The sequence below is a fragment of the Mustela erminea genome, chromosome 11 (assembly GCF_009829155.1).
Source record: "Mustela erminea isolate mMusErm1 chromosome 11, mMusErm1.Pri, whole genome shotgun sequence".
In the NCBI taxonomy this organism is placed as follows: Eukaryota; Metazoa; Chordata; class Mammalia; order Carnivora; family Mustelidae; genus Mustela; species Mustela erminea.
The window spans coordinates 16,081,758-16,106,870 of record NC_045624.1 but is presented as its reverse complement, the minus strand read 5'-3'; the positions used below and the strand labels follow the sequence as shown (position 1 = coordinate 16,106,870).

Below are 25,113 nucleotides of genomic sequence, written 5' to 3'. Positions count from 1 at the left end.
ATCACTGCACACAAAAGCACCTTTTTTCAGCATCACCTTGATTTATTTTCCTAGTCTTTTTTTTCCTCAGAAGGAAAAATAATTTCATCAAGAAAACAAATGTTCCTGCCAAAGTGAATTTCTTTTAATGCTTTTCTTAAAAAAAAAAAAAAAAAAGAAAAGAAAAGAAAAAAAGCAACATTGAATTAGGGCTTCCTGTGCCCCCTCCCCCCATTTTGCTAATCAAAGTTTTTTTTTTTTTTAATCCATTGGCAGAAAACAAGATATTTTCCTCAGATAGGATGATTATAGTTTATTGCTGTTTTGTTTAGTATGTATGTTTTTCTCAATTGGGAAAAAAAAGTCTAGGTGAAAAAATTAACAAGAAAAGTAGTTTACATGGTCATAACACTTAATTGCTGGCAAAAGAAAAAAAGTAAAAAAAAAAAATTTAAATGTAAAATACCACATAACTCCAAAAAAACTTACCTCAGTTCTCTACCATGTATCATATACTATAAGTCAACTTTCTAAATAGGATTACAGTCCTTTATTATAAGCCCCTAGTGGTCCTATGGTATACATTTAAAAAAAAACACTACTACAAAATTTTTGTTTTTTTGTTTTTGCCTATCGTGTACTTAAGCTATAGATAACTGTTGAATAAAAAGCCTACATAGGTATAAATGCAATAGTTAACTGATCCTGTTTGCTGACGTCCTTTTCGTGTTCCACAGAAGGCGGCACCCATTAGTCCAGCATCTTCTCCTGTTTCTTGCCTTCCTTTTTCTTCTTCTTAGATTCTGCTGTGATGAAAAAGAGGGGGAAAAAAAATCATCCCGTTAGTAAACAATGGGGGTACTTTTCTTTTACAGTTAACCCTAGAACAATGCATGGGATTTTCAACCCTCCATGTGGTTGAAAATCTGCATGTAACTTCTTATCCCCTCAAACTTAACTATTCATAGCTTACTATTGTTTGGATCCCTTACTAATAACATACATAGTTCATTAACACACAATTTGTGTATACATTATATACCGTATTCTTACAATAAAGGAAGCTAGAGAAAAAATGCTATTGATACAGTACTGTATTTATTTAAAAAAAAAAAAAAATTCACATCTAAGTGGACCCAAGCAGTTCTACCCCTCGTTTTTCATGGGCCAGCTGTCGTCATCTGGGAATGAAATGATTAGATAGAGGGACAAGGCGCATGTGTGTGTGAACCTGCTTTTGCCAGGAGAGTGCCTCGGAGAGCAGGCAGGAGGGATACAGCCTTCCTTCATGCGGACACCTGTAGATGCCTGTCATCTTATTGGTTGCTCCCATTTGGTATTTAAAATACTGTCTGAGGCTCCTACTTAGAAAAGAGAAGCAGGGCAGACCTCTGTGAGAGAACACACCAGGATCCCCACGGCTCGGTGGAGAGGTATAAAAGCTCTGCTTAGCCCCCTCACGCCCCATATGCCCTTCCCATGGGGCTGTTAATAAGCATTTTTCCGGCCAATTTCAAAGTGCCTTCTCTCCTGATTTGCTCTTTGCTTATATATTCGCCAGCGATCTGTATCTGAAGGACCAGCTCTGAACCACAAGGAGCTTTGACTCTATAGTCTTCTCGCCTTGGATGAAGCCAATGGAAAGTCCCAACTTGAGCTAAACTGGGTAAGTAAAACAATGAGGATTTTTTTTTTTTTAAGATTTTATTTATTTGACACACAGAGAGATCTCAAGTAGGCAGAGAGGCAGGCAGAGAGAGAGGGGGAAGCAGGCTCCCCGCTGAGCAGAAAGCCTGATGCGGGGCTCGATCCCAGGACTCTGAGATCATGACCTGAGCTGAAGGCAGAGGCTTTAACCCACTGAGCCACCCACATGCCCCAACCATGAGGATTTAAATCAAAGCATCCCGTCCTTTTCCAGTCAATCCTCCTGCTGTCTCCCTTTTCCTAGGCCAAAGAGAATGCAGTGTGGAACAGGGCTCCAAAGAGGAGAACGGCCAGAATCGCTAGGCTAGCAAGTGAAAGGCTATTGCCAAATGTTTTTAAGATCCTTCCCCCTGTCTGGCCCACAGTAGTGGTAGAAACAGAGGGGTCAGGTACGGGCTCTGGAGTGGGACTGCTGGCGTGTGAGTCCTGGCTCCACCACTAAGCCAAGCTGAGGCTTCCCGAAAGCCAGTCGTGTTCACCTGTGAATGGGCATACGAATCGTACCACTTTCTAGGGTCGATATCCTCATTAAATGAGTTGTAGAAAATTCCCTGAGAACAGAGCATGGTTTAACAGCCTGTTCTCAATAAAGGTTAGTCTATTATCACCCTAATGAAACCTGCTAAGAACAAGAGGCCATTTCTCCGTATTATTAATATTCTTCATCATCTCCAAGACACACTGACTGAGCAGGTTCCTGAATGTGCTGAGTGACAGAGGAGTACTGGGACAATAGTCGTGATAAGCAGACCCCGTTCACTGGATCACGGGGCCTGTGTCCAAGAGGGGCCTAGGGAACGTAATGCCAAACACGTACATTGTAAAACCCAAGCTTAGACCTAGGCACAGCTTGAACTTTTTTTTTCCCTAATCCTCATCATTTCTTCTGATAAAATTGAAAGCCCAGGGCTGCCTGCGTGGCTCAGTGGGTTAAGCCTCTGCCTTCAGCTCAGGTCATGATCTCAGGGTCCTGGGATCGAGTCCCGCATTGGGCTCTCTGCTAGGCAGGGAGCCTGCTTCTTCCTCTCTCTCTCTCTCTCTCTCTGCTTGCATCTCTGCCTGCTTGTGATCTCTCTCTGTCAAATAAATTAAAAAAAAAAAAAGATTGAAAGCGCATTATTTACTAGGTGAAGTAATATTTCCATACAAAGTCCTATGCTCCTTACTCAAGCTTCAAGAGGGCATCACACGCCATTACTCCCGGAGTTGCTAACGTCCTGCTAAACTGCTGTTCGCCAGCTTTCACTTTGTCCTTCCCTTTCCGCCTAAACTGAAGAGACTTAAACTTTCACTCTGTTTTTGCTGCTCTTTATAAATGTCCCCTCCTTTGGACCCATGAAAGGTAAGATGACCAGAACTTCTGAGTTCAAAGATACCTATAAAGTCAAATTCTGTTTTCTGTTTTATTTCTGAATAGTCAGTGTCTTAACATTGAATAATTCCCAGTCTTTGGTTGACATTTTAATCAACAGCTGTTTATTAGGAAGGTATCCTCAGAGAATAATCTGGGATGTCAGCTGGAGTAGAATTCTAGTCTCTCTGATCTCAAATTCTCCAAATCCCCTACTGGGGAATGCCCATAGTTTAAATTCACTAATTAACAACATGCTAAATACCAAGAAATCAACCAATTGCCCATTTAATCTGCACAATGCCAATCAGAAAGTTTTCTTTTTGACACTGCTGGCCAGTCATTTGGGCATTTCTTTGACACACTGGAGACCTTAAGACCACTCTGGGTTCAAATCTAAGTAGAAAGTAGTGGGAAGAAGGATTAAATTCTATTTGCATGAGGTCAGTTTGGTTTCTCACATAAAAAAGAATAAGGAAGAAACTTAGGTTGGTAATATTGCTTCCAAACAAAAGCACTTTTTTTTTTTTTTGGTGACTTATGTACATTTTACAGACAGACTATATGAATGTTTGCTTATTTTCACCTCAGCCAAATGACTAAATTGTGTCAAAAATTGTCTCCAGTGTGTCAATGTTGTCACTGCTTGTCTCTGTGGCCTCAAAAACTCAGGAACAGCCTCTCAGGCTTTACCCACTCTCCATGAGGGTGTTTTTTTTTAAAAAATATTTTATTTATGTATTTATTTGAGAGAGGGAGAGAGCACAAGCAGGGGAGAAGCAGAGGTAGAGGGAGAAGAAGAGGTAGAGGAATGACTAACACTCTTTTGGACTCCATTTCTTCTGACCTCCTCCCACAGCTTCCGTTGCTCACCCATCTCTAGTAAATGCAGCTGGTCTCGTTCTGCACTCGTCTCTTGGCCGTCACTCAGGTGCCCTCCCTTGGCTTGAGTCTCTACCCTTCTGCCTATTTCAGTTCCTGGAGCACATCCTTCTTTTTCTCCCCTAGTCTTTGGCCTTCAAACCTCCTTTTCATTCCGTCAGGTCTGCACCTCCTCCCCACCCCCCACCTCCGTCTGGTTAATGCCTGCCATCCTTTAGGTACCAGTGTTGACACCAACTTCTAGTTGGTTCTCTGCTTGGTCTGCGTTAGAAGCCTTCTCTCTGTATCTCTTCTCTCAGAGCACTGACCGTTCGTACTGTCATTGCCCCTAAGCATAAGCTACGTGAGGGCAGAATCCCGCCCCACTGTTCCTTCCCGAGCCGCCAGCACAGGGCCTAGCGCGTGACAGCTGACTGGCAGCTCCTCAGTGAGGTACATGAATCTCTCCCATGACAAGAACTCCTGCCTCACTGGCTCACCACGCCCTCCTCTTCCTGAGGGTGCTTCCTTGAGGTTTCTTTGCTTATTTTCACCTCAGCCAAATGACTAAATTGTGTCAAAAATGGTCTCCAGTGTGTCAAAGGAATGCGCAGATGACCTCAGCCATTATGCGCGGCATTCTCTCCTCCCGCTCTTCCTCCTACCCCCTCAGCCTTGCTTAGCCACCATCGGCTCATCCTTGAGACCTTCGTTTCAACTTCAGTTCCTTAAGGAAACCTGCCCAGAACCCCCAAACTAAGCAGCTTCCACCCATAGTCAGACACTTCCATGTGCCTCTCACTGCTCTTAGAAAATTCATTGTTCAATTCTAATTTCAGACCTAATTAATCTACGTTTCCCTCTTCCTGTGAGGGCAGAAGACCGTATCTATCATTTACATCGGTGTCTTAGTGCCTGGCACATGATAGGTGATCACGAAGTATTTGTTGCCTAAAAGTGAAGAAATGAACACGTGGATAGGAAACAGTCAATTCATTCGTGTTTTTCAAGGAAAGGAAGGAGTGCCGTCACTATCTTGCAGTATTTCAGTATCTCCTTAAAGCTATTTTATGAAGAAGAAAATTACAAACATACATCTCTGAACGCTATCCAGATTCCTCAACCCTTTCTCTTGTCTTTAAAATAGAAGACCGAATTAACTCTGTGAGAGAGTTCTGTCCCGTCTTAGCAGCCCATCGTGGTTACAGGGAGAGAAATCTGCCGTGAGTATGAGGGTCACGAATCGGCTTGGAGCAGGGCTACACCAGCATAAGCAAGTGTTTTGTTTGTGACAGTCACACAGCGGCTACTCTCAAAGGTTGTAAGAGCCTCTGTGAGCGGTATCCTGATGTCAAACAGCCGGGCACCGTAGTTCCCAGTGAAAAGAGCCAAGACAACGGAAGGAAGGACACACATGCCGCACATGAAATAACACCCCAGGCTCCATGTCACTCTTCCCCACGGGGACTGAGGATGTGGAACTCAAAGGGATGCCAACAGGAAGTGAGCCACTGTGGACATGTGAGCTCAAAGGGCACCTGCCTGAAGAGTGGCTTGTTTTGTTCGCTTGGATGATCCCTCCTGGGACCTCACTGCACGAACACTCACAGGGGTGCCCTTAGTGTGTTTTCCTTTCCTAGGTTTATAAAGACTTTCATTCTTTTTTGGCCACTTTTTGAGGTGATGGAGGATAGTAGTCCTTTTCTCCTGATATGTGTGTATTTCATGTTGCTCAGAAAGAAACAGGTTGTTTTGTTCAAGATATATTTGAAAGTATTTAGAAAGTCCCAAGACTTTCCTTAAGGAGGAACACTCCAGAAAGGATTCGGGTTGCTCACATGGCTATGAGTCACCTGGAGGGCCACCCTGACAGTATTCTATTTTGAAAAATCAAAATTTGGCCAAGGAAAATTCTCATGAAGCATAGCTCTTGCTGTGCATCATGAGAATTTTTAATTTAAAATTTAACGTAGTAATTTAACATAGGGATTAATGAGAGTCATGCTACAGTCAATTCTGAACCTATACATTTTAAAAATTCTGATTAGAAAACAGAATCTTTAAGAAGTAAGTGGCATCAGGGCCTTTGTTTAGTAGGGCAATAAGAAAACCATGAAATTCTGCTCGAATCATACTAAGAACCAAATCCTCAAAGAATTATTCTAATCCGGATCCTTCCTTTTACCAGCTCTGTGATGTTGAGCAAATTGATTATTTTACATCTGTTTCCTATAAACTGAGGATAAGAACACCTAGTCTGTCCTCTGGAGAGGGACATCATGAATATTGTGTGAGCTTACAACCTCTAATATCCTATTTGACCACCACTGTTCAAGAAACATTCATTTCTTCATTTAGCAAATATAACCCTATATCCACTGTGTACCCAGCACTGTTCTAGATGCTAGGAGATGATGGCAAACAAGGCAAAATTCTGCTTTCGTAGAGCTTATAAGATTTCAAGAGTGCATGCTGTTAGAGTCTTCCAAAAATTGTAAAGTACTCTAAAAGTATGTATTTTTAATTGGAATCATGGGTATGTGGCAGCTGTTTTGATGACCTCAATGTCTGTTTCTCTTCTTCCTAGTTTCTCATGGCATCATTGATGCCTACGCTGTAAAAGATACAGTATCCTCGGGAAGAATTAGTTACTAGGGAGAAAAAGAAAGTCTACAGGAAATTCAGCCTGAAGGTAAGGAGTTTCTCTTAGTTCTGTTATTTTATTCTTCTTAAAAATATTACTTTGCTGGTTTTAAAAGTAATACTGGCTTATATGGAAAGTAAAGAAACAGATATATGTTAACAGAAATCACCCATATTTTCAAAATACAGACAGAACACTCTTCACCGTGGGTTCTGTTTGTATTTTTTTTTTTTAAGATTTTTATTTAGTTATTTGACAGATAGAGTTCACAAGTAGGCAGAGCGGCAGGCAGAGAGAGGGGGAGGAAGCGGACTCCCTGCTGAGCAGAGAGCCCGACGCGGGGCTCGATCCCAGGACCCTGAGATCATGACCTGAGTTGAAGGCAGAGGCTTAACCCACTGAGCCGTCCAGGCGCCCCTCTATTTGTATTCTTTCCATGACTATATCTAACATATACTCTTAGTAGGAATATATTGACGGTTGATAAAGTATTTTATACTAAAACTTATTTCCATACCACTGTATCTACTTTGAAGCATGCCCACAGAGGATTCCTTTATGGCATCCCGGTCCATATGTTTTGTAACCTTCCCTCTTTTGTTGGTCAGTTAGCTTGTTCTCACTTTTTATTACCACAAATAGGGATGCAATGCACATTTTGTACAAATCACAATATTGTACAGTGTTGTACAGATTATCAGAAGAGGATCTGCTGGACCAAAGGGTAGGGCCTTCGGAAAGCTCTAGATATGCACTGACAAATTTCTTTCTGGAAAGGCAGTAATCATCGACATTCCTAGCAGTGACTACTGTCGGACCCCATCCCAGCAAACTTGTTCTCAAAAGGCCAGTAATCAACAGTCATCTCTTTTTCATCCATCACAGGTCCTTTTAGGAACAGGACCACCACGCAGTTGGTACAAGTAAACATCTGCTCCCGTTTTCAGGATTCAGGAAATCGGAGAGAAAGTTGGGGGAGTGGATCTTGGAAGAAAGATAACAATGTAAAGGTTTTCAGAGAACTCCAGGGAGATGCTATGTCAAGAGTAGAAGAGTTGAGAATTCTGGAATAAGCTTATCTCATTTTCTTAGCAAAACGTCTTGGTTTGATGTGCTTTTTTTTTTTTTTCAGAGGGCCTGCCTGTGCCCCCAGAAAGCATGAAAAGGAATTGAGGGATGAAATGGTTGAGTGGAGCCTGGATTTTAACTACCGTGAGTTCAACTCTGTTTGCTATTGACTTCAGTGAAGTAGCTTTGGGTCACTAAACCAGTGGCAAGAACTACTTACTGGAATAGAAAAAAGAGATTTACACCTTCTTACCGGTAGAATTCATAAAGGAAGAGGCTATGGACAGTCAGAAACGGACATGTTAGATTCAGAGAGCAGGAAGGCAAGGCCAGCAGGAGCCATGCCAGAGCCATGCCAGAGCCATGGAAACTAGCCTTTGGAGACTCATTCAATAAATCATGAGAACTGGGGCACCTGGGCAGCTCCGTCAGTTAAGCGTCTGAGCAGAGAGCCCAATGTGGGGCTTGATCCCAGGACGCTGAAATCATGACCTGAGCTGAAGGCAGAAGCTTTAACCCACTGAGACACCCAGGCGCCCCAATAAAAACTTTATTTAAAAAAACCATTAGAACTGAGTGAAGGGAAAGGATCATATCACTGTCAGCGTATAGTTACAATGTACATATGTCCAAAAGGCTGGAAACCACCAACATTCTTTTACTGTTTGATGAACCTATTTAAAGGAACTTGCTTGTGCTTCAGAATTAGCCACCCATGTACCTGAAAATACCTAATCCCTCGTGTTACCTAGCTCTTCCTTAGGACTGTTAATAAGGCTTTTAAATCCCGAGTTACACAACTCAGTGATCCGCCTAAAATCCGACCGGGTACTAGACAGCTCAGCCTCCTTCATTAAAATTTCCCAACATTTCAGTTTAAAGTGGGGTAGCATATATTAAGTTGCACAACACAGAAAGAATTTTCTATTTAAAAATCCAACGTATAATCTTTACATTTTTTTTTCTTAAATCATTCTCTGATCTGATTAGTCTATATCTGTGCAATTATTCTTTTATTTCTTCTTCGATTTCTCATTTTGGAATACCACTTGCTTTGTTTCCTCTTGTTGACTCTGTGCATTTACTTCCAGGATTACGTATGGACTGCATACATCCAAACCGCTCCTCGGTGCTGCCCACACGCGCATACGGGTTCTCTCCCTCACCATCTACCTTCCTTTGCACTCATCAGTTGTGCTGCACAATACCTACCTCTCCCTCTCAACCATCCGTCCTCCTGACCTGTCCTTTCTGCTATTAAGTAGACAGGACGGTGCGTGCTAGATAAAAGATAGTACACGTCTGTCTAGACGTCTGTCAGGCTAACCATGTCTGGGCTTCATGGGGATTCTCTGTCTTGCCCCCACTTACTCTGAGAGGTGACTCAGCGTTTAACTGCATCTCCTCAAAACAAAGTTCAACTGTGAAAATGCTGGTGAGTAATATAGATTTAACTGTACTTGTTGTGGATTACTTCATTGATCACACAGAGGAAGCTTAATAAAACACTAAACATGTCAGTTCCATGCCAAAGCAAGTCACCCAGCAGTGGTAAAGTAACCGCCCTCCCTTGACCCAAGACCCGGCTCTCTAGCCTTTCAGCCACTTTTCCCTCCCATCTCTCCATTCTCCTTTGTTTAAAGGAAGTGGAGACACCTTTTGGCTTCCCCAGCCAATCGTGAAAGGGACCCTTGTTAGGACGCACTTTCTTTATTCAGCAGTCATGAGTGTGTTGGGGTGATGCCCTGATCGGACCTCTGTGTATGGGAGACCGGAAAGACCATCAGCAGCAGGCCTAGGGAACCTCCTATATTAGCTCCACCCATTCACTGGTGTGGAACAGCTGAACATTTGTGTGGATTTTCCCTCTGAGTCACAGGAGAAGAGCAGAGAGGAAGGGGATCAGAAGGGCATCATCTCTAAGGCCTTTAATCCATGGTGTTCTCACTTGTATACAAGTTACAGAAGGAAAACAACAGCTGTGTGTGTTGCAGGGGGTGAATTTGATGTTCACGTGCTAAATTTTGTTTTTAAATACTAGCTAAACTGAAGAGCGGCAAACATAACTAATGCAAGGGAAACTGCCTGTGGAAGGCATGCATTTCTGATGCTTATGCTCGGGGGTGTGCGTGCACGTGCGGGGGTGTCCCGTCACTACACGTTGTCACAGCTGCTGGTAGTGACAGCTAGTAGTGACAGATAGAATGAAGCTCTGACTTCATTCTCATGTCTTCCAAAGTTAGTGTAAAGAACTCGAGTTAGGCACAGTGGTCCATGTGCGCATGTGCTCACACAGACGTAGAAAAACATGGGGCCGGGAACTAACGAGGGGTTTCCTGTGTTCAGCAAAAGCATCTGCCCCTCCCTCACTCTGCGCACCACTCTGAAGACCTCCCCCTTCTTCACTTCTACCCCCACACAGGAAAGAGATATTTCTGACATGACAGGTAAATGTTCAAAAGCTGGTTTCTGCAAGAAGGAAGGCCCAGGGAGAAAAGCTGTCATACGATCAGATCTTATATGTCGGTAGCCTAAACCAGAAATGCAGAGTATTATTAGAATCAATAATAAGTAGTTCCCACTTAGCATATCATCGCTTTCTCTTATTGTACCTGATGTTGAACATTACATGACCGGTGCTACTGGAAAGTCAAATTTTGATTTATGCCAAGGGGAAAAGTTTGAAGTCTAGAATACTTAAAAGTTCAGTAGGTACAGCTCCATAAATCATTTCTTATTTCCTTCCCCAGTGGGTTTTTGTTGTTGTTCCAACTGATTCTGTGTATCTTGCTACAGGCTGAATTAGGTTTTCCTCAAAAATTCATATGGAGTTCCTGACCCTCATACCTCAGAATCTGAATTTCCTGGAGAGGGTCTTTTTAGAGGTAAGTAAGTTAAAATGAGGTCAGGCCCTCACCCAAAGACTGGTGTCCTTAGAAGAGGGAATTTGAACATAGACATGCACAGAGTGAAAACTATGTGAAGACACAGGGACAAGGCGGCTATCTATGAGCCAAAAGAAAAAAAAAAAAAAAAAGGTCTGGACAGATCCTTCCCTCACAGCCTTCAGACTCAGCCCTGCAGAAACCCTGATCTTGGCCTTCCAGCCCGCACAGCTGTGAGAAGACGGATTTCTGCTGTTGAAGCCAGCCAGGCTGGGTACTATGTCACCCAAGAGCTAGTGAACCCATACCCCAGTGAATTAGATTTCACACTTTCTTCTTGGTACAAAAATTAATTACAGAAGTGCAAAATATGTCAGCTGTGTCTTACATGTGTCCCCCAGGGTATGTGACTTTGGCACACAATATAGGATTTGATGTCCCTTAATAGTTTCATGGGTGCCCCCCTCAGTCACCCGTTCACACCCCTGCACACGTGTCCTCCAGATTTCCCCACTACCCCACCCAGTGCTCTGTCTCCAGCAGAAGCCCAGGGTAGACTTGAAGAGGTGCCCCCAGACTTCTCTCTCTTCAGAGAGAAGCCCTCACAGTGGCTTAATATAGTGCTTTTCTGCATCTGGGTAAAGATTTGAAAATACACTTTTCTATGAATGAAAATAAGATTTGAAAACCTCTCAAAAGCAAATGAATATGTGAACCCACTGGAAACAGTGCCAGGTTTCGTCCCCTGCATGCCTGAGCAGCAGGAAACCACGAACATTTTACCTGCTTTCTGCTCTTTGCATCTCTGATGAGCTCTTCTACAAACACCGTTTACCCCTCTAGAAAAAGTCCTTTAGCACCCCCACCCCCACCCCCGGCCTTTGTGCTGAGCAACAGCCAGCCTGCTTTGATTTCCCTGAGGGTTCCCAGAGGCTTTGCATCAGGGCAAAGCTGGCTGGAGTCACGGAGAGCACACGAAGCATCGCCCCTGGTTACAAGGACAGCAGAGCTTCAGGTCCTCGTGAAGCCCTGGAGTCGCTCTGATCCTCACCACATCAAGGCGGCAGTCCGAGTCCAGCTCAGCGTCCGGCCTGGGAGGCCGATGGGTAGCAGGCTACCCTGTACCATGCTCTTACTCTACAGGAGTGTCCCCCTCTTTAAAAGACCTCAGCCTGAGAAATGCAGCACTAAAGGTTATTATTTGCTTTAGAGCACTTAGTACACACAGGATTGAGCCAAAAATGATCTCCCACAGCTCAATCAATGACCCCGAACACGCATATGGTAATAATTTAGGATTATCGAGGAAATCGAATCCAAAATTCCTAATTTATTTCAGAATATCCCAAGAGACACCATATGGAGCACTTGGTTTAGGAAGCATGGACATGACAAAAAGAACTCTGGAAAAAGGACTATTTCTGAGTTCGAGTTCAAACCTGACCCTCTCTTGAGCTGGGTAACCTGCAAACTGCAACCTTCATGTCCTATTTGTAAAATGGGCACAAAACTCCTTGGGGCTCCTGGGAGGAGTAAGCGAGACGATGCACACTCACAACTTAGTGCGATGCCATCGGCTTCAAAAATACTCCACGGGACCCACCTGTATGTGGCTCAGAAATGACGACCCAAGCGACAACCGAAAACGCAAAGCACAAATGCTCAGTTGGGAAGCAGTCAGCGGGGAGAAACGCAAAAGCAGCAGGGGAAGAGCGGGAAGGTCCCTCAACCTGGCAACCCGCCCGTGCGCACACTTTGTATCACGCGCGGCCTTCCTTCACGCGAATCGTGTTCACGCAAATCGCTGTGAAGCGCTGGGTTTACCAAGGGTGATGAGGACTAAAAATCCTTTCACGAGGCCGGGAGTAATACAGCCCGATGACTCGTACTGCAGGTGAGCAAACGCTGCCCCGGCAGGGACTCTCTGTCCGTCTGGAGCCGGGGAACAAATGATGTGCCCTAGTGAGCCAGACAGGACGATGGGGAGGGGTCTTCCCTGATTCACCGACGGACGGGTGGGTTCATTCATTCCAGTCGGTGCTGTTCATTGAAATCCTCTCGTGGACTAGGGACTACAAAGGGGAACGAGGTTCAGGCTTGCGAGAGGCAAAGACGCACTCACTACGGAGGAGGAACGAATGAATGTCTTATCCGAGCAGCCGGTCCTGCAGCAAGGCAGGAGGAACTGAGGGGAAGGGAAGCCGAGCGAGTTGTAATACTGATCTCTTCTCTAGTCCTGGAACAAAACAAAGCCTGGTGGGCCTCAGGGACTTTGAACTGGGTCTTCTTTGAGCAACCAGCAGGGCTGACTCCTGCTGTGTTCAAGACCAAGTTCTGGACTCCCCCTCAGAGAAGCTTGCCCTGGTTTCTCGCTCTCCGTTCGCCGCCCTCCTCTCCCCCAACCGCCTTTTCCAAGCGCACTTCCTCCAATATGTGGTTGTCCTTTTAGTTCTTGTTTTTGTCACTATTATCTACCCGCCCCCCCCACAATGCCCCCAACTAGAACAGAGCAGTAAGAGGGCAGGAAACTTGCTTTGCATCCCCAGAGCCTGCCTAACCACCCATTCTACTGCAGGCTCTTCACAGATTTTCTAAATAAATGAATAAATTGGAGACCAAGCCAGAGGACCGCATGGCTAACAGCACCCGCCCTTCCGAGGTGCATGGGAGCACTCTCTGCTGCTCCCTCTGCTCTGTGGGTCCACGCAGGGCCCAGGGCCGTAGCTGATCCGGTGCCAACTCTAGCACAAGGCCCACAGTGGTAAACGCTTTACAAATGAACAAGCTGGATTTCACAGAACGAAATGCATGATGTCTAGAAGGAGAACAGGCGCCAGGATTCTAGGCCCACGGGTGCAGAGAAGCGGGTGTGCAAGAACGCGTGGCCATGCCGCTAGCCCTCCCCGGGCTGTGACGCGGCTGGCGCAGAGCACATGGGCAAAGTTGGGAGCAAGGGTCAGGCAAGATGTCAGTCGGGACGGCGGAGCCACCTGTCCTGCTGAGGAGTCCAGATCTGACTCCACTGCTGATGGAAAGCCGCGATAGAAGAGGGAGTGTAGGGCTGGGTCTGAAGTTCATTCTTTCTTGGGTAAGAAACCAGGATACCTGTATTATCAGCTGTACAGCCTCACGCTAAGCATCTGACTTCTCTGACTCAGTGTCCTTGGATGTAAAGTTAGGAATGATGATAGCAACCCTTTCACAGCGCTTTTGTGATTCTTCAAGGACACAGTGTAGACTCAGTACGCTAAAATGTCCTCCAAACACACACGTCTCTCAATAAATATTAATTGTAATGACTCCGGCTGTAATCGCTGTAGTTCTTTAGCCCAAAAAGGTACTGAGGGAAACATCCACCCCAAGCTTTTCATTTGGAAGGAAGGAAACACTGCATGGTTATCAAGCATTTTTACAGTCACTCCATCCTGACAGTGATGAGGTAGTCACTGTAGACTTTAGCTTACAGAAGACAAAACTGTTATGCTAATAAGAGATCTTGCTAACATGCTAATAAGAATTAGATCTCCTCACTTCAGCTAGTGTCATGAATGAGAACTAAAATACAGATGTTGAAAGACAATTTCCACAACAGAATAAAAACCAAATCAGACCTTAAGACCAAACAGAGCAAGGGCTTCCCTCTGATCAAGAAGGACTAAATTCCTGCCTGATTCCTCAGGCTTCTCTTTCTGGTCAGACACAAGGGCAGCAACCACCAACCTGTCGGGGTCTCGGGGAGAAGGGGAGCCCGTCCCAGGCTGCCCGCCGCCCCGCTCCACACAGTGGAGAGTCTCTCAGCCTAGAAAAACGCATCTGCACACTCATTGCTAAGGGATGGCAGAGCCCAGAGTCTAGAAAGAAATGTTGGTAACTTCTTTTATTTTTAAAAGAAGCAACCAAAAAATATCTGTTGAGCAGGAGAGAACTGAGAATCCTGGGAACATCACTTAACCGACCCCCTTTCTCATTTATAATCGGCTGCCCAGTGCCATGTCCTGCACACAAGCTGAGTCTTGTGCTGAAACAGTGGCCGTCCTTTTGATCTTTAAGGATGAATTGTCAAACCTAAGAGAGGGCTAGGCAACTGCCCCAAAAAAGAGCAGCAAGACGGTAAAACATTGAGAAATAGCTGAGAAGAAGTAAAAGGAATTGGGGTTTTCCGGAGCAGGGGAAAATGTAACAAGGATCTGGTGACAGCAGAGTACAAAGGGGTGGGCAGGATGGTGTGGGGGGGGGGTAGAGGGGGAGGGGGTAGATTAACCTGGCTCCCTGGCCCATCTGTAGCACAGACACACATTCCTGTGCTCCCTCCTCTTCCTTCCCAGGCAAATCTGGAGGCTGATACAAATGTTATGTATCTTGTTTAAACAGTAACAACTAATACTTTCCATTTCGACCATAACTTAAGATTCTAGAATGTTCTAGGATGATCATTAGGCCACATCTTCTGTAGTCCCTAGGAAACTCTCAGCTCGTACAAAGGCCTTCTGCATGAGCCCCAATCCAGCTTCAGCTCAGACTCTGCACTCCAGTGGTAACCGCCAGAAGCCTGCTTCACTGTGCTGCCCCTGCTCACGCTGTCCGGACTGCCGGCAGGGCCACGGCTCTCCCACAGGGGGGCCATCTTGCCAGCTCCACTTAGCTTGTCTACCTTTTCATTCCTCAGTGAGCCCATCCTCCAGGAGGACTACTGAGAGACACTGTGGCTTAGAGACGTGTTCCTCGCCCCTCTGAAGGGTTTCTGTGCTCTGGTCATTTGTGTAAGCACTGTTGCAGAGAGTGACTCTGGTTCCCACTTTCTTCACTTGTCCACAGCTCAATTATCCTCACTTTTTCTCCCCCGCAAACTGAAAAGACCGAAATGACTCAACAAAAAAAACTACCGGTGGCTTCAATAATGAGAGCCCTCACTCACTGTGCAGTGGGGGAACTGTCTGATAGGACATTACTCGTGGCAACTTCTCCAAGAAATGTCATCAAGGCCTCATCTAGGCAAAAGGAGGGAGGGTTAGGTCCGATGAGGACTTCCATACATTCCAGCACTCCCGCACACTGCCCCGCCGGCTGCGCACTAAATACCAATTCAAGACCCACTCACCGGCTCCTCGGATTTACAAGGAGAGTTTTGAAAGTAAAAGACACATTTTCCCAGAGTCCCTTGCAGTGGAATTTTATAGGTAACCTCGTTTCCAGCAAGCAGGTACGCTTTGAGTCCTAGAGGTAGAAGTCAGCAACCAGAAAGAAAGGGCCAAATTGGGGGAAATTGGGTATTTTGGCAAGAAAGGAGGCAAAGGTATCTGGTTTCGAGGGGAAAGGTATGGCGTTCAATTCTTAGCATATGTGCTAAACTGTGGATAATTTTAGCAGCAGGGTTTCTGCATCAGTCACTTTTGGCATGATTAGACATTTCTCTTTGATCTGTTGCTTTCTGCTGCAGTCCTCCCGGATCCAACTCAAGTCCTCTGGCCCTTCTGGAGAGTCTGTGAGCTATTCCCCCCCGGAATAACCCCTTTCTGCTCAACTAACTAGAGTAGACCTTGCTGCAACTAAAAACCTGGACAGATACAGGATTTTCATAATTAATTTTCTTAATTAGTTCTTACTTAATAACTGTAATTAATACTCTCCATCTCTTTCCCTGAGAAATTAAAATCTCCAGTGTCCAACACAATTGCTCGCCAAATATATCCCTGGTGGATTCTAGCAGCAACGAAGCAAATTCTAGTTACAATCCTCAGTCACTGACCATTCCAGAGCAACCCTGTCCCCATCCCCAGGAAAGCTGTATTCTAGTTATGCACCTTTCAGTTCTTATGTCTGCGTTAAGTATATCAATACTTTCTCTTCTTCTGAGTATATAATATGGAAGAAGAGGACAAAACCCTCTTCTTGGATTAAGTGGGGTTTCAACAGAGGAGAATCTTTACTAAGAGTTTCCAACTTGATATCTAGTGTCGATGAAATTGTACCAAGGCTAGAGTGTGGAGCTTCTGCAATATTGACGTAACCACAGGATGAACCATTTCTACCCAACGGACTGGAGCGTGGTGAGTTTTAAGGTGATTTTTAACTAAAGCAAGGGCATAGTTAGCCAGCTCCCCGAGTTTCGGTGTCAATTCGGGATAGAAAGTGCCCTCTCTCCCCCAAGCAAGTCTTTTACATTTTTGGCCTTATTAGGAATCAAGTCACAGTGATATTCTCCAGCTTTTTCTCAATTTAATGCTGGGTAGTCACAGCCTAACCAACATCTTTATGTTCCACTCTAAAATTTAAAGAGCGCATTCTCCACACCGAGCGTCCCATCATCTGCCTATCAAGCCACTGCCATTTTCCAAAACAAAAGAGGACAGAAATCAAACTGAAAAGTTGTATAAAACAAACATTAAAAAAAAAAAAAAAGGCAGACAAAAGACCAGAACCTGATGATTTGTTTGATGAGAAGGTAACGATGGAGGGGTAAAAGGTACTTTCTGGGTACGAGCTCAGGGACTGGGATAAAGGGGCAGAAAATGGCGCTGAAAGAGAAGAAAGCCCGGAACGGATTCTGCTCCTCAGCAACAGGATGGATTTAGATGAATCACTGACAGTCTCTGTCCTCATCTGGTCCCCCAGGGTTATATCGGATGAAGGCAAGGTCCCCAGAAGCTCTACTATTGAAAGATTCTAGACATCGAGATTAATCTAACACGGCCAAAGTTTCATGGGCGTATAATACTCAGAGGCAGCACGGTCTTGGTGTCTGACCTTGAATCTGAATCACCACTTATAAGCTGTGAAGCATTAAATAAGTTGCTTACCCTTTCTGGTCTGTGCTTTCTCAAATATAAAGTAATAGAAATACAATTTCATGCACAGAGTTGCATTGAAGCTGAAATGAGGAGTGCCTATCACATCATAGTGCCCGACTCAAAGTTGGTGGGTTCCCTACCTCCCTCTTTCCTGAGTTAAAGTAGCAGGAAGCCCTGATGAAGAAAAGCCCTTTCCTGAAGAAAGGGAAAAATAATTGTAATTGCATAAACTGTATGAAAATATACTCTAAGATGACTTCCTTTACCACAGCTTCTACCAGTCTATGATAAATTTTCATGTGTGAAACCTTTTTTTCTTTTAGCTTATTCAACACCTACTACAGGCTACTCCTTGTTCTAAGCAAAAGGGATACAGTAGTGGAACAGCACAAGTCAGGTCCCTGCTCTCCTGAAACTTACACTCTGGTAGATGTCTTCTAGAACAGTTTTTAGAAATAATGTTCTAGGGAGTACAGGCAGTCATTTCTCTGACATCAGTCATAACAACATTTTTCTAGATGTGTCCTGAGGCAACGAAAACAAAAGTGAAAATAAACTACTGGGACTTCATCAAGATAAAAAGATTCTACACAGTAAGGGAATCAATGAAACTAAAACAACTTACTGAATGGCAGAAGATATTTTTAAATGACATATCCCATAAAGGGTTAGTATCCAAATATATAAAGAACTTATACAACTGAGTGCCAAAACCCCAAATTATCCATAAAAAATAAAAAGATATGAACATTTCTCCAAAGAGGATATCCAGATGGCCAACAGACCCATGAAAAGATGGGCAACATCACTCACCATCAGGAAATGCAAATCAAAACGGCAATGAGGTATCACCTCATACCTGACAGAATGGTTAAAATCAAAACCACAAGAAACAACTAGTGTTGGTGACGATGTGGAAAAAAAGGAGCCCTCACACACTGTTGGTGGGAATGCAAACTGGGACAGCCACGCGGGAAAACAGTATGGGGTTTCCTCAAAAATTTAAAAGCAGAACTTCCCTAAGATTTAGTAATTGCACTACCAAGTAATTACCCCCCAAAATACAAAAACACTAATTCAAAAGGACAGGTACACCCCTATGTTGACTGCAGCTTGATTTACAACAGCCAAATTATGGAAGCAGCCCAAGTGTCCATCGATTGATGAGTGGAGGAAGAAGATGTGGTATAGATACACAACGGAATATTATTCAACTATAAAAAAGAACGAACTCTTGCCATTTGCAAGGGCGCACATGAATAGAGAGTACAATGCTAAGCAAATAAGTCAGAGAAAGACAAATACCATAGGGTTTCACCCATATGTGCAATTTAAGAAACAAAACAAAGGGAAGAAAAAGAGGCAAACCAAGAAACAGACTCTTGACTATAGAAAACAAACTGGTTACCAGAGGGGAGGGGTAGGAATGGGGAAGGGGATTAGGAGTACACTCGTAGTGGCGAGTACTGAGGCATATACAGAATTGCTAAATCACTGGATTATATTCCAGCAACTAATATAACTCTGTATGTTAACTACACTGGAATTAAAATTTAAAAAAAAAAGAGCTCACGCTCTAGAAAGTGTCTTCCATTTGGGAGTCAACTTTGCACACCGTGGTAGGCTTTACCTAGTGCTGTGACATAGAGAACTCACTCAGGCTAATCCCATGCTTAATTCATTATATACCTTCATTTTTGATATAGAAACAAAGGACAGAATGTTTACCTACTTAAAATGTTTTTAACTGCTATTTTTCAAGGTGAAAGCCTGAGCTGAACTTACAACCTTCATTACATATCACCAGATGAGAAATATGTAAACAGGTCAATTATCCACTGGTCCAAGTCCAAAGAAGTCCTCACTTAATGTCTTCACCAAGTATCCTGAGGGGTCTTTCTGAATCATGTCCCCACTTTGTTCTATTTATTCCAAACCCTGCAATGATTTCTGTATCCACCCAGCCCTACCACCACCCACTGCCCAGTCCCTCTCTCATTCTTTCCTCCTCATTCATTAGGCTGCAGTTTCTCTCACGCACTGGAGAGAACCAGAATGGACTGTGGACTTATGTGTACATGCGTGTGTGTATGCATGTGTGAGTGTGTCTAGTCTCTTTGAGTTTCCTACTAGCATAGTAATTCTTGATTCTGGCTGATACTGAAAGCTTTTAAGGAACATCTTAATTTTTAAAGCTACTGAGGCTGAGATAGTTGGTGTGGGTTATGGCCTGGAACCTGGGATTTTTACAAGCTCTCATAGGAAGTTCTAATGTGCAACCCAGGTTGAGAACCACGATGGTCGAGCATGGGGACTTCTTTCATTCCTTTTCTTTTCCATGCTCAGTTTATGCTCAATATTTTGGTTCTCTGACTGCCTTAAAAATAAATTAATTTGAAAACTGTGTATCTCTGAGTTCTTCCAGTTTTGGAAATGTGTCACTGGATAGACAAGGCTGCTAATTTTCATTAGATCTGAGCAGTTGTTTCCAGACAAGTAATACTTATAAAGTGGGCACACACACTCATATACTGACCCCAGCCCCACTTCTTACATTCCAAACACACACTGGAACCAGCACATTTCCATGATCTGGAAAGGGCAGCCTGAATCCTAGATGTGCCATTGGCAGGTGTGGCCTGCATCTGGCCACCCTACCACTGGGGGCAACCACGTCCACTCCACCAGAGATGGAAGCGCTAGGTCTGTGAAGTTAGACCTTTCCGATGATCAGTAGCAAGCCAGCCAATCCTCCTAATTCCTGGAGGATTTTTTTTTTTTCCTATTTTCATTTCCTGTGGGCTTCAAGTTCAGTTCTTCTGAGTTTCTCCTTATATTTAATCTGGCCAGTATGAATTTTAGAGCGCAAATATGAGTACAAACCAGGGAGATATTTTAGAGTTCCCTGAGACCTGCCGTATCATTTGCAAGAGCTGCCTTACCCTGTACCACAGAGTGGATGGCTTCAACAAGAGAAATGTATTTTCTCAGAGTTCTAGAGGCTAGAAGTGTGAGACCAACTGTCAGCAACTGACTTATTCTGAGGTGTGTCCCCTTGGCTGTTAGACGGCCATCTTCTCGCTATGTCTCCACATGGTCTTCTCTCCCCATGTATCTGTGTCCTAATCTCCTTTCTTCATATGCCAGTCAGATTGGACTGGGGCCCACTCATATGACTGCATTCCACTTTAAAGACCTCTTTAAAAGCCTTATCTCCAAACACAGACACATTCTAAGGTACTGAGGGTTAGACCTTGAACATCTGAATGGGGGAGGGGGGAAGAGGACACCATTCAGCCCATAACACCCATGAAATAAGAGTGTAATACCTCCTTGTCTTCCCTCAGCCGGGATCCTATTTCTACAAAACCATAGCCATGATATTTGTTTTTGGTTCCCTTTCTCTGGCATGAGAGCAGAGTGTAACTTTCTGGGAATAAATAGAAAGACAGCTCTACATAATTTGAAAATTTCATGATGAATGTACTTAGTAAAATAACTTAAAAAAAATATATATATATATAGAGAGAGAGGCTGAAAGAAGTGGAGGAAATATAGGACCTATCAATTTTTGCAGTGGAGATAGGAAAAAGGTAAAATAATGTAGCTGACTTCATGAAAACTATGTTCATTGGATAATCTAGGAGAGACCCGATTTTAGATTTTCTGCCTCACGGTCTTCATGAATTTGTTCATACTTGTCAGGATGCAGTCCCAGTTTAGGGCTTGGAATATACAGTCACCACACAGCAAATGTCTTAATTGGCTTATTCTGCTAAGTTGTTTATTTGTGCGAGGAGGCTGTTCCAATCCCCGCCCCCACACCCCATCTGTGCAGAGGACTCTAATCTGGACTCGTCAATTGCCTGCTGAAAAGCACTGGTGTGATGTTCAATACACAGGGCTTGTTCAGTCTTTTTCTTGAGGTGATTCACCTAAGGTTTCCTTCCAGAAAATTCGAGTTTCCTTACCTGAAAATCCCACGTGAGTCCATCAACACACACACGTGAAAACTGCAGTGCAATGACAGGAACCTACCTTGAGGTTTGGGCTTAGTCAGCTTGCCACAGGGCTTGGAGATGGTGACTGTCTTCTGGCAGTCCGCGTTGTGGAGCGCTCGCTTCAGACTTCCGGTTCTGGTCTTCAAGGCGGTATTCAGGTCGCATTCTCCCCAGGCCTGGAACTGGTATTTGCACTCCGCTAAAGGCAGGGTAGGACCAAACAGAAATCTTTGATTTCCTCTAGTAGTGCCATAAAGGTAGACACACTTCTGTTTATACCTTTTTGTAGTGAGATCATCGTAGAGTCCCATGCGGTTGAAAGAAATAATTTGGAGAGACCCCTATAGCCTTCACCCTGTCTCCCCTCGATTGTGATTGTGTTGCATAACCAGAATTCCTGAGCACAACCAGGAAATGAACAGGGATACATCCCGCAGAAGTCATTCAAGTTCTGCCAATTTCACACGCACTCATTTGTGTGTATGCGTGCGCATTTAGTTCTGTGGGACGCGGTCAGGTCTGTAGATATGAGTGAACATCTACACATTAACAGGCAGAAGAGTTCCAACAGTCCTTTGGGTTAATCCTGTCATAGCCTTTGCCTACGCACCTTCCTCCCTTCCCATCTCCTTAAGCCCTGGCAATTACTCATCTTTTCTCCATCTCTATAATTTTTGTCATTTTAAGCTATCTACTATTTGTGTACAAATTTTTAGAGGAACGTAAGTTTTCACTTCTCTAGGATAAATGGCCAAGAGTGAAACCACTGTGTTGTATGGTAAACAGATGTTTATTCTTACTAAAAACAAAACAAAACGTGCCATTCTCATTTCTAATGTGGCTGTACCATGTCACATTTCCATCAGCACGATATGAAGGACCTAGTTTCTCTACCTCCTCTCTAGCATTTGGTCTTATTTGTCATTTTAGCTCTTCTGATACGTACGTGGTATACGGTGACATCTCACTGGTTTTCATTCCCGTTTCCCTAGCGCGGAAGAGATAGATGTTCAACATCTTTCAAGTGTTTGTCACCTGTATCTCGTCTATGGTAAAATATTTGTCCATGTCTTTTACTCACTGTATAACTGGATTCTTATTTTTGTGAGCTCTTTATATATTCTAGGCATTCATTCTTTAAGACACACTTTTAAAAACTTTCTGTCCGTGAGTCTTTAGGGAACCCTTATACAATTTAAGACCAAATGTATCTGAATTTCACCATGTGCTCTAGAACTTACCAGCATTCACAAGAAGCACCCCAGAGGTTATAGAGAATGAGAAAGATACAGTGTGTATATTCATTATCCTTCTTTACAGTCTTATAAGTCAGAATACATTTCTGCAAAGAGTGAGGACATTTGGGGCACTGCGCACCACCAAGGCCAAGAAAGACAAAAAGTCTGGAATGCGGAGAAGACAGGTAATCTGGGTGTTCCGTAGTGGGCTTCAAAGTTGGGAGTGTTGAAAGGCTCCTTCCCAAACAGGCAGAGGAGGCTAGCAGGAAAAGGACAATAATTAGCGAGAGTAAAGTCTATGGAAACTGCCTGTAAGCAGCCTGGCTAGATTTGATAAGCAAATCTATTAACCAGGGTGGATGGTGGGGAAAGATCAAAAGGGGGGGTGCCTGAGAGCCCCAGAAAGATGTCTGGAGAAGGAGGAGGAGAGTAAATAAGAGAAGGGGAAGGAAGAAAAAAGGAATGAGAACTAGAAGAAGGAGAGAGAGAAGAAAAGACAGGTCAAGGCACACTCAGGAGGGATCAAGGGTATGGTTTATGTCCTGATGGGTAGGACAGTGGTTCTCAATTAGGATTATTTTGACCCCAACGATCATCTGGCAACATCTGGAGACATTTTTATGTGTCACAGTTGATGGGGGCGGGGAGTGCTGCTGGAAACCAGTGGAGAGATGCCAGAGATCCTGCTCGATATCCTACAATGCCCGGAACAGTATCCTACAGTGCCCTCCCCAATAGACGCATCATGGCCCCAAATGGTAGTAGCACCAAAAGTCGAGAAACCTGGGAGGTAAGGCAAGGTATCTGGTTACTTGCGATCTGATGAGATCAACTTATTGAAAATAAACAGTAGTCAAGCTCAAAAAGAGAACTGGTGTTAGAACGCAAGCATTATCCCCGAGTGGAAGACCAAATCGGCAGGACCGTAGTGGTGGGGCTTACCTCCAAATTGCTTTTTCCAGTTGCAGGGGATCTTACATCTCTGGGTCTTCATGGTTTGCTTACACTCGGCTCCGGTCCGGGTGCCCTCCCGGGTGCCCAGGCCACAGTCCCCACTGGTGGGCACGCACACACTCCACTGCCACTCCCCACAGTCGGACTTCTTCACTTTTTTTTCTGGAAAGAAGAAAGGAACACGAGTCCACCTCTGGGAAACTCTGATTCCTACAACAAAGTTCATTCCAGGACGCCGTAATTGCGGGGTCTGTGCTTTTGACCTCTGTCTTCACTGTCCGGTGAACTGTAGCACCTTGACCCACGGTAGCCAAGTGATTGAATCGGTGAATGATCACGAGAAGAGAGAAGGTGAACGGAAGGAGACAGAACTATCAGTGTAACTCCAGGGGCTAGGGGCTGTACAAAGGATCTAATGACATCTCCTTTTAGAAGCAAACTCTTCTGGTAAAGATGTTCAAAGCCAGTGAAACATGAAAGATAAGGCAACATTCTTTTAGAAGTAAGGGTTGTCAGATTAGCATTTCATTGCAAGTCAATATTCCCTTCTCTGTCTTAGAGCTGGAAGCCATAAGCTGAATGTGGTGCCTCACAGACATAAACAGACTGCCAGCTCCACAGCCTACCGTGCATGACGCTGGGAGTGACAGAGAGAAGATGCTGTATCGCTCTGAGCTTCAGATTCCCCCTTTGTTCATATGAGATAAAACAAAAATGCCCTGCGGGACTCTTCTTTGAGGAAGAGACTCAATGTAAGACACCTGCTTGCTCCTCAGCAGTCCGTACATAAGGGCTACAATACAGTCCTTATGTTAATAACCATCAGCCATATTTTAGGACCTATGGCAGGGTGAGGACGGGGGATGTCACTTAGGTTCCTCTAAAGAAAGAACAGAGGGAGGGAGAGGGGGAGGGAAGGAAGGAAGAAGGAAGGAGGGGAAGAGGACAAAAATGAGGCAGTTGGATTAGACGGACACTAATCCATGAACAGTCTTGCCTTATGTGTGTCACATGTAGGGTTGTGTATGTCACATGTAGGGTTGTGTATGTCACATGTAGGGTTGTGTATGTCACATGTAGGGTTGTGTATGTCACATGTAGGGTTGTGTATGTCATATGTAGGGTTATGTATGTCACATGTAGGGTTGTGTATGTCACATGTAGGGTTATGTGTGTCACATGTAGGGTTGTGTATGTCACATGTAGGATTGTGTATGTCACATGTAGGGTTGTGTATGTCACATGTAGGGTTATGTGTGTCACATGTAGGGTTATGTGTGTCACATGTAGGGTTATGTGTGTCACATGTAGGGTTGTGTGTGTCACATGTAGGGTTGTATGTGTCACATGTAGGGTTGTGTATGTCATATGTAGGGTTGTGTGTGTCACATGTAGGATTGTGTATGTCACATGTAGGGTTGTGTATGTCACATGTAGGGTTGTGTATGTCATATGTAGGGTTATGTGTGTCACATGTAGGGTTATGTATGTCACATGTTGGGTTATGTGTGTCACATGTAGGGTTATGTGTGTCACATGTAGGGTTATGTGTGTCACATGTAGGGTTATGTGTGTCACATGTAGGGTTATGTGTGTCACATGTAGGGTTGTGTATGTCACATGTAGGGTTGTGTATG

General features: G+C 44.2%; 1 protein-coding gene across 2 annotated transcripts in view; it reads right to left on the bottom strand.

Moving 5' to 3' along the window:
• Window positions 1-233: 233 nt before the first annotated feature.
• PTN (pleiotrophin) overlaps window positions 234-25,113 on the bottom strand; it is a 101,425-nt gene continuing 76,545 nt past the window's right edge. The window contains exons 3-5 of one of the 2 annotated variants that reach the window (XM_032304973.1): window positions 23,465-23,638; window positions 21,322-21,483; window positions 234-782 (exon numbers count right to left, since the gene is read on the bottom strand). In XM_032304973.1, coding sequence (XP_032160864.1) covers window positions 730-782; window positions 21,322-21,483; window positions 23,465-23,638 — 389 coding nt within the window. In that variant the 3' untranslated portion in view covers window positions 234-729. Of the gene's footprint in view, window positions 786-21,321; window positions 21,484-23,464; window positions 23,639-25,113 lie in introns of both variants that reach the window. The other variant, XM_032304972.1, reaches the window with a different exon arrangement.